At 38.3% G+C, this 10,000-nt stretch overlaps 1 protein-coding gene across 1 annotated transcript in view; it reads right to left on the bottom strand.

Moving 5' to 3' along the window:
• Nucleotides 1–10,000, bottom strand: part of LOC137998008 (protein dispatched homolog 3-like) — a 37,515-nt gene that overhangs the window by 13,641 nt on the left and 13,874 nt on the right. The window contains exons 2-4 of the mRNA XM_068844391.1: nucleotides 8,308–8,734; nucleotides 6,748–6,940; nucleotides 3,759–4,560 (exon numbers count right to left, since the gene is read on the bottom strand). Coding sequence (XP_068700492.1) covers nucleotides 3,759–4,560; nucleotides 6,748–6,940; nucleotides 8,308–8,734 — 1,422 coding nt within the window. The remainder of the gene's footprint in view (nucleotides 1–3,758; nucleotides 4,561–6,747; nucleotides 6,941–8,307; nucleotides 8,735–10,000) is intronic.

Raw genomic sequence — 10,000 nt, 5'->3', positions numbered from 1 at the left:
ATTTTAACCTTGGTTGACAAATCCTCCCCTTTTTTATGAGTGCATATGCTTATATGCTGGAATGAATATTGTGATGGGGCAAAGAGCATTGAACGGGTCCTGTTAGCACAATGAATGATCATGTCATCTTCAGAAAACATGAAAAAGGAATGACAAGTATACTGGAGTATGATGGAGTGCACAGGAGTGCTAACACATTGGCTTTTTACCAACATTTTTATGGTAAAAAGTAGGGTTAGGGGAACTGGGAGTGATGAGTTCAAAGTTTGCAAATACGGTCTTACGCTTTTTATTCGGGTTGTGCATCCTTCTCACTTTAGTGTTCTCCATTTCAGGACATCGACAAATTATATGGTGAGAGCTTTTAAATTCTAAAAAAACTTCTGTAAGCTTGATCCAATTTTGCTCTTAAATTGCATGTCCTCTTTGTAAATTCGTTTTCGTTTATTCGTGAAGCTATTGTAGTTTAAACTGAAAAAAGTTTCTTAATTAATAATTCTGTTGGTGAAACCTATGGCAGATTTTCCAGACGAGTCGAAGAAGAATGAGACTAACTTTGCGTTTTTGCTGAGATTGACCCGCCATTAACATTTAGTTCTGGGGTTTGATCCACAACCAAAGTGATAATGATGAGGAAGATTTTACGGTCAAAGAGACGTTGGTAAACTGACCCGAGAGGTTTGTGAACCAACCGTTGGCAAAACAACTCATTGGTGAGAAGACGGCACATTACATATGTTTGCAACAGAATTACTTTTGAGAGTTCCACTGAGGAACGCGCGGTGGCCTAACGGTTAGCGATCGAGTTGTCCGGGTTCGAGCCCTGAACGGGTCATTGTGTTGTGTTCTTGGGCAAGACACTTTATTCTCACAGTGCCTCTCCTCACCCAGGTGTATAAATGGGTACCGGCAAATTTAATGCTGGGGGTAACCCTGCGATGGACTAGGGTCCCATCCAGGGGGGAGTAGAAATACTCCTAGTCGCTTCATGCTACAGTACAATGATACAATGATTTGCTATTAGTCTCTCCCCATGGGGCTTTTCAGGACTAATTTTACAATACTTTTGTGGGGGACTTTAGCCAGACTGCTTGTTACGCAGTTAACAATTAATTTTTTTATGGAAGTGAAAGATGCCCCCGTCCAGCTTAGGTTAGACCACAACACCGGGGACTATGTCCCCTACACTTAACGAACAGTGAGTGGGTTCTTTAACGTCCCATACTATTTAATTTCCAACAAGGGTTATGAGACTGGACCTCCGGTTTACAGTCCTTATCTGAGAAGACTTGAAAGTCTAACTGTTTGCAGATGTAATTACAAAGGCAGCACATTCTCCTCAGTTATTTTAAGACCCTAAGTGTTGGTCCGGCCGGAGTCGAACTCACGACCTCCCGCATGACAGCCCGATGCTCAACCAACTGAGCCACCGGTGCGTGGTCGGAAACCGGAAATAAGGCTGGCCTGATGGGACACTAGGCTCATAGCAGACTTTACCTTACCACTGAGGACACTATATTGAGACTGTATATTAGACAAAGGTTGTTAGGAAGAATGTTAGATCGTAGATAAGAAATTCTGTTCCTCGATATTTATATATATCTCTTTGATCATCATTTGAACAAAATATTTAATGTACAAGGTAACCTGAGCCATATTAAATCACAGACAGCTGTCAAAATTGAGTGCAATACCAGTGCAATACCGGTGTCTATCTTTTTAAAATCAGAACTTCTAAGCATAAGAAATCACCAGTTGTGTGTTTGTTATGTTATTCAAATTACGGTTTTCTGCTTCTGTTGAGCACAATGATATTGATGTCCAGTGATGTACAATTAAGGTCCATGCAGGTCCCAAGAGAAAACGACAAGAAAGGAAGGCACAACAGAGTATAGGAAGAAAGAAAGCGAGGCACAAAAACACAACAGATTCCAAAATGTTAAATCAAATACTGGTAAAAGGCCTAGTCAACTGAAACTGAAACTGTTGATCACTCTGGACAAAATATGATCTAGCTTTTCATGAAAATATCGGTCTTGGTTCAGAATATATATGTATATGTGCATGCAGGGTTCTCAGTGGATTTTTAAACAGATGGCAAAATTGCAATAACAGGCGGCTTTTGAAATCTTAGGTTTCCAGAGGGGCAATTTCCTGCATTTTGGGAGTCGAATTTCTACTTGAAACCATAAAATATCCGTAGATTGATTTTTCTCATTTTGACATAACATTATTTCATCACAATACACAATTTTGTTCAATGAGAAGAGCTGCTTTGGAATGAAAAGTGTCACGTGCACAATGACAAATTGACATTTTGCGGCTTATCTTTTTAGCCAACGACGCACTAAGGTGATTTTGTTCCAATCGGTGAAAATCACCCACCTAGTGTGCTGCAAAATTGCGATTTTCATCGACCTCTGCAATCAGTGTATAAAATTGCTGATATCTAGCATGCTGGATATGCGCGATTAAATTTGCCGCAATTCGCCAAGTGTGCCCGCTCCTGCGATGAATTGCTAAAGGATTCAACCTTTGATTTTATCATGTCACTGTACCAAAATGGTGAACAACAGCGACGAATAGTGGACAGATGAAAGAGAAGACGCCTAGAAACAAAAGTAGAGTGGAAATTCCCTGCGACCAGCGTATAAAATCACATGGTGTGCCCCTAACACAGAGTGACAAAATTCACCGGTGATTTTCACTGCCAATCAAATTTCCTGTGATTGGCGAACAAAATCGGCCAGTGTGTCACTGGTTTTACGTGCATTGCCTTTTCAGAGTGCAGCCGGCATTAGCCTGCAAATGCAGACCTATTTCCGGCGCTTGTTTCCCTCCCCCCAAAAAGAAGGAGAGAAACGACTGCCGGAAATACCTCTGCATTCGCAGGCTAAGCCATCCTGAGCTGATGTATTTGTACACATTACGAAACCTACACAACTAGCAAACTTTGAAAGGCGTAACATTCAAACTTTGTCACAAAGCTTGCAGCGAATAAGCGATCATTGTTTTTCTCTAAATGTACATGTCTGTACATGTTTTGAATTTTTTTTTTTTTAATAACGAAAATTTCATAGCCTGAACAGGCTGCTACTTTCATGCTTACAGCTGGCAGATTTAGGTCGGTTGCTGGTTTCTACTGAAAACCCTGAAAATATTGTGATCAGTTATGGTACAGGTCATCACTATTATTCATAATTTTTAAAATTTATTGATGAAATGTAATCCAATTAATTATAAGACATGTCCACAAAATTATCTTGACTTGTGTATTACTGTGGGTGTACAAAGTATTAATAAGACTGAATGAATTTGTATGACCTGCAGTTTAAAAGATGGAAAATTAACAAGCTGTTTGAAAGTAAACAAAACGAGTTTTAAAGAGAATTCCACAGGTGCTTGATTTAACTCCACTGGAAGAAAGACATCACATATCCTTTTCACAAATCTGTGAACTATCCAGCGGAGGTCAATTAAGCATTTATGGCAACATTGTTAACGCACCAGCTGATGTAAGTTCTGTTCAAAATGGCGGCGCTCTATTAATTTTGGTGTTTTTGGCTTCTTTCGAGAGAGATTTAACTACATGTAGGCCAGGATTCAGAGTGGGGACTCCAACAACAGTTAATACAATGTAAGTAGTCTCTGTATGAACTTTAAATTAGTGGGTACAAAAATTATTCACACTTTAGAGTGCAAAGTCCACTTCATAATGATTATGATAACAATGCAACAAAGAAAATGTTAAGACTTACTTAAGTGTTGAAATCTTCTTGGAGCGTGGCTGAGGGGTCGATGTTGTCTGTAACACAACAGTTGGCTTGGATGAAGAAGTTGAGGATTTTGTTGAAGATGAAGGAATTTTCCACATGTTTTTTTTTGGATCATGGCCAGGTTGTGGTGCAGTAACAGGAGAAGGAGCTGTACTCCTAATGCCATTTGCCTTAGAGGGTTTTCTCCTTCTTGGTTTACTAGTTGAAGTTGGAGTGTCAATTTCATTTGAGAGACGTTCAACTATTAACTCGCCGGTTAAATCATGCACATTGAGGCTGTCACTGCTCATATTGTATCTCAGGTTCCACATCTGCTGTAAATTGGAGTCTTCCTTGAAGAATGAAGGTGGGGTAGATGATGCCTGAATCTGAGTGTCAAGACCTATGGATACTCCTAGGATGATCAGAAACCCACCAAGGACAACATAAGGGCATTTCTTTATTGGAAGAGCCAACCAGTGATACAAAACTTCTTGCAGCCCACTTCCACAAGATCTAGAAAAGGCAACAGGTATTGGTCTTGGTTCTGAGAATGCATGTCGCACAAGAGGTACTGTTTGATGGTCAAATGTTCCACTAGGGTCATCATACATTGCAAGATCAGCATCACTAGAACTAAGACAGGGTGACTGAGAGCTGTCATCGAGTATAAGTAATGCATCATCATCATCATCATTATTTTGAAGAGGTGTTCTTGCTAAAAGTTCAAACCCTTCCACGGAAGATGACAACTCATTTTGCCTGGTGTTACTGTATGTGCCAGCCAAAAACTGCTCAATGTCATCTGCATAAACATCAAAAAAGAGAATAATAAATTATAATTTATAATAATAATAATAATAATAATAATAATAATAATAATGAGGACAGTGGTAATTCCCGTTGTTGTCGGTGCCCTTGGAGTTATTAAGAAAGGTACTAAAAAACATCGCGAAATCCCAGGCAATAACAACCTACAGAAAAACCAAAAAAACACTGAGCACTCTTGGGAACATCACACATTCTGAGAAAGGTTCTTTCAATTACAAGTAAATTGATAAAATGCTCCTCTCGTGCCTTAGAACCATGGTTTGGTTCTGGCCCTAGAAGGCAAAATGTAGACAAACTGAAGTACAATATAATAATAATGATAAAAATAATAAATAATAATAATAATAATAAAATAAAATAATAATAATAATAATCTTTGAAAAAAAGGAAGTGATTTTTTTATCATAACCTTTAATAAAAACATTAAATAACTCAACTTTAAAGCAGCCCTGAGTTTTGAAAAAAACCTTTTTTCATTGTGACTTTCAAGAAAGTGCTCCTCTCAGGAAATATGTTGATATACATTTCGTTTTTTAATGAAAGGAAACAAAAATGAACAACAAATGACTCTTCCTGCCAAAAGCAATAAACATGTTGACACCTTTCTACTTAATTTCGATGAATGTGTAGTCTCCTTCACAGCTGTCTTTCGAGATGTCACGCAACACTACCCTTGCGTGACGCCCCAAAAGACAGCAGCGAAGGAGACTGATGAATGTGTTAAGCATAAGTATAAACTGTGTCATAGAATTTTGGTTAAACACAGGGCTCGAAATAAAGGCTGGTCAATAATGGACAATGTCCGAACTGACTTGGGAGTTGACAGGTCAACCTTTCGTCTTGCCGTTCACGCTGACCAGCCACATTTGATCGTTCTGAAAATGAAATAAATTAAGATTTCCATGCTGTTCAGTTGTTTCAGTTGTAGCAAGTCGCTGTGTATTGCCATTAATTTTTGCGGAACTTTGACCTGAAATCCTGGGTGAAATGCAGCAAGAACCGTTGTTGACAATGAGTGCTTTAACTCTTTCACTGCTGACTTTTCTACCGTCAGTATACCACTTCACTGCTGCATTTTTTCACAACATAAGACACCATAGAAACCACTCTGAAAGAATGAACTATATCTTTCGTTCTATTGACGCTATTACAATAGTATTTTCAAGACATATACAATAAAAAATTTGCCATCGTTTGGGCTATCTTTATTGAGGCGAAAGCAGGGCCTAAATACAATTTGATTTATCTAAATAAAGAAATACAGTACACATGCATTACAAAAGTTCATGTGCGCCAATGACACGCAATTCTTGTAGGCAAAAGGACCTTTTCAAGGATGGAAACATGCATAATGATGTCTTGAATCACTTGATTTCACCTATAATTTTCTCATACCTCATGTTTTTACTTGCTTGCCAGACAAATGTTGTAGATTTTCGTAGCCGAACACTGAATTTTGCCTTTGTGAAGTCAAAAACATTCATGGCGTCGGGTGGTGTTTCACCTTCCTTTTCAAGTGAGATTAACCTTTCTATCATCCAAAAATGGCAGAATTTGTCACGCTAGTTGTCCTTTAGGGTATACGAAACAATCCCATTGCATACATGCCCCTATAGGAACAAATTTCCGACAGCACTTTGGGACAATCTCTCGTGTCGAGTATTCTCAACATCCGCAGTGGGAGTCATGTAATCCTATGTCGAGTATACTCGACAACAGCAGTGAAAGAATTAAAGTGCTATAAGCAACAACTTTTTTGGAAATAATATAGCACCAGTTTTGGTTCATGGCCCCTGTTTTAAGAGTTATTTATTTTATATAATTTGACAGGCCAGAAACGGTACATGACCGAGCTCAAATGAATTTGGCCAGTCATCGTGTCCAGAGACTCCCCGGAAATTATTTCGAGCCCTGTAACATACATCCCTCTAATGTCAGAGAGAGAAACAAAAACAGAGCGTGCAAGGGCAGATCGAGGGGGTGGCTTTCTAATACATATGATATTCTGCAAGAAGGAAAAGAAAGTCACCAGTCAGCTACGCCATTCCTTAGTGGTCCACCCCTCCTCAGAAAAGTCCTGGATCCGCCCCTGCTGAGGAAATGGTCACTTCTGCATATCACTGGATAATCAAGGATTGCAAGCCCACTTATCAACACTTACCAGGTAAAGAAGAATTCCTACCACCACATGAACAATTTAACCATCCAAAAACGTGATGAAAAGTCAGCTCTTCACACTTGGAAATATACCGATGCCACAAATTAAGAGCAGGGAGCAATGTGCAAATCACAGTGCACCAACAGCAGATGACAATCAGTGCCATATACAAACCAAAGTCACTAACTGCAGGTATCTGTAGTAGAAAAAAAAAAAGATAAAGAAGCAGAGTTTATTGGGTAGACTCCGTTGGGGAGCACTGTTAGGTTAGCTTCTGCTCACACAGCATCATTAAGGACTTGGATTCAAACAGAAGTTGGACGAAAACGTGGTCTGATTCAAAAGGACTGCCCTCACAATGTTATAAGCAAATAGGTCAGACTATCTAGGCTATGCAGCCCAGTTTGCTAGAAAATGCACACATTCTAAGAAAGGTAGCATACTCTCCACGACAAAAGCACTGAAGAGTAGTAGGCCCACCCACCCCCAAATGTTCCTCAGGAAACTCAAAGCTTTCTGGCACAAGGGGGTGTAAAAGAATGAGAAGCAAGGAAAATAATCATCATCATTATTACCAGCACCAAGCCTAGCTAGTTGCAGCTTGTTGGAATTTGTCTCAATTGACTGACTTAGCCGAGGTAACTTAAGCAACAAAAGTTTCCAAATAGGCAAGAGAGAAACTCTAGTCTGATTTGCTTCTGGCAAATGGTACAATTAAACTTGCGTTTACTGGCTTGGAGCATAATGTTGGTTTGAGCTAAGTGTACCTCCTTCCTGTTGTTTGAGGGGTGAAAAAGTAAAGACAAGGCAGATGTAAACGTTATTTGCTGGCTGGAAGGTCAGTATGGCAAAAAATTGTGACCAATGTCTTGAAATGCTCTTTCAAGACCAAGGCCACAGTTTTTTGCTACACAGACCAACCCTTTTCCCTCCTCTGTCTCTTCCTCTTTGAAATCACTTTTGTAATTATTGTCGACTAATATCATGCTTGATAGAAAATGCAGTAAGCAACATGCAAACTGAAGTTTCAAAGAGAAATACTTTCATTTGAATTTTCTTTCCGAGCCTCTTGTCTAACAAAAAATCCCTTCAGAAACTAGCTTTTTTATCTTAACAGATTGGGTGTAGAAAATAATGGGAATTTAATTAAGGTCAAGGACAAAAACTCTCAGAGCGTTACTATGCCCCCGGGCAAAGATAGGAAAATCCTGACAGAGCAAAGAACCAATCAGATTGCAGGATTCGATACCATGCCCTCTTTGAAAAAACTAATGGCCATAATCAACCCCAGTTTGAACAAAATCCCTACTTGATATAAATAAATAAATAAATAAATATTATTGTTGTGGTTCAAGATTCTTCTTGGTTTAACATTTTTCAAACAAGTTCAATTTTGATTTTCTCTGTCTCGTATGCATTCTCATAATCTTAAACAAACAAAAAATCAAAATTGAACTGATTTGAACAATTTTGAACCAAATATACAGTGTAATCATTACATATCCATGTATGTAATGTAAAGCACCCTATTCAAAATGATGTGAACATTTTTAATTTCATTACCTCTGAAAAGTAGTTGGCAAAAAATGCCACAAACGTAGTAAAAGATGTGAAGAACGTTGCTTTTCCAGCTGTTACTAAAGTGTGAGCCAAACGGGATTCCAAACTTTTTGCACTGCGAGCTTGTCGGAAGGTATTGATGAAAACAAACACATCATCCACTCCAATGCCAATGATTATGAACATTGAAATACCACTCAGGATTCCTAAACTATCCACCACCAAATGGAAGAAAAAATATGCCAAGAGAATTGGACTTAATATACTAATGACTCCAAGCACTGTTAGAAATGGGGAGAAACGAGTGAAGACAAAAAGGAATGCAAAAACAAAAGCCAGGCTAAATAACGAGAGGTGGACATCTGCCCACAAAGTTTTGTCCACTTCATAGTCAAATATCTGTTTTCCTCCATAAAGCACTCGTACTTTGCTGTTGAAAAAAGGAAAATAACACAAATATTACCCACATTAATACCAAAGAGATTTCTCTACACTTAATTAAAGATACTGGAATTTGGACACAGTACAAGCATTGCATAGTGCCAGTGAATATTAATTACTGGTATTAATAAAATAATGGTCAAATTTCACTGCTCAATTCAGTTTCCTTTGTCTCACAAGTCTCAAGGGAGATTTCTAAAAAAAGAAATATTCAAATTTAACCATAAAGCCTCGTAGCCATGTGTGAATATTGATATATTGAATGTGGCCTATTCTCTGACTGTTTAAAGTAATCTGTTTCCATTGGAAATCAAATGGGCTATATAATTTTGTTTTCCACGGGAAAATAAGCTATGTTTATTAGAATTTCAGTTTCTATCATTATTTATCTGACTTGTTCTTCGCAACATTTTATTAAGTGGAAACAAAACTGATGTTGAACCCTCTTCTCTCGGAAAACATGCACAACCGCTGACACGGCACATGGACGTGTGTTTCTTAGCTCTGCAATTTTTAGTTTTCTTATCCTTGAAAGTCTCTTAGATAATTTTGATGGTAGTTTATTTACTAAGAAAAACCAAAGTACAGGCTTCTACAGTGCTTCTGGGGCAAATGGAAGGAATATTTGGGAGCATGGAGGTAGCTTCTTCACTGGACTAATTCGGTTCACAATTATCCACTATATTGGAACTCAACCATGCTACAGGAAATCCTTTCACCACTCAAGAATACTGTTTTACTGCATCTCAGTAGCAACCTTTCAGCTGGGAAGGATACTTCTTAGTGGAGATGCACAACCAAATCCAGGTCCAGTCAGAAATCCTTGCACCATATGTAAAAAGGCAGTGGCAAAAACACACAGATCGGTAATCTGCGATGGATGTGGACAAAGCATGTATATAAAATGTGGTAAAGTCTCACCCACCAAATATATAAATTTCCAAAACTCACTTGAATCTGCCTGGAAGTGTTTAATTTAAACTGTACTGAATAATTATGATCTAAAGGAGTTAAACTTAAATAAATAAAACTGTAGAGTGAAGGATCACTACTCTATATTAGCAGAGGAGTTAAAATCAAACAAAAGCCAACTAAAGATAGGACATTAAATGTAAATGGCATCCTAACAAAGAACAAGAAGAAAGAAATCGAAGTATTGCTAAAAACGGTGAAGCTAGACTTGGCGTTACAGAAAGTAAACTGACCAGATATGCAGTAAGACTCAGAAATAACAGGTTACAAATTTATTAAAAGG

This window comes from Montipora foliosa, chromosome 3 (assembly GCF_036669935.1).
Source record: "Montipora foliosa isolate CH-2021 chromosome 3, ASM3666993v2, whole genome shotgun sequence".
NCBI lineage: Eukaryota > Metazoa > Cnidaria > Anthozoa > Scleractinia > Acroporidae > Montipora > Montipora foliosa.
Note: the sequence above shows the minus strand (reverse complement) of the source record. Positions and strands in the feature narration are given on the sequence as shown.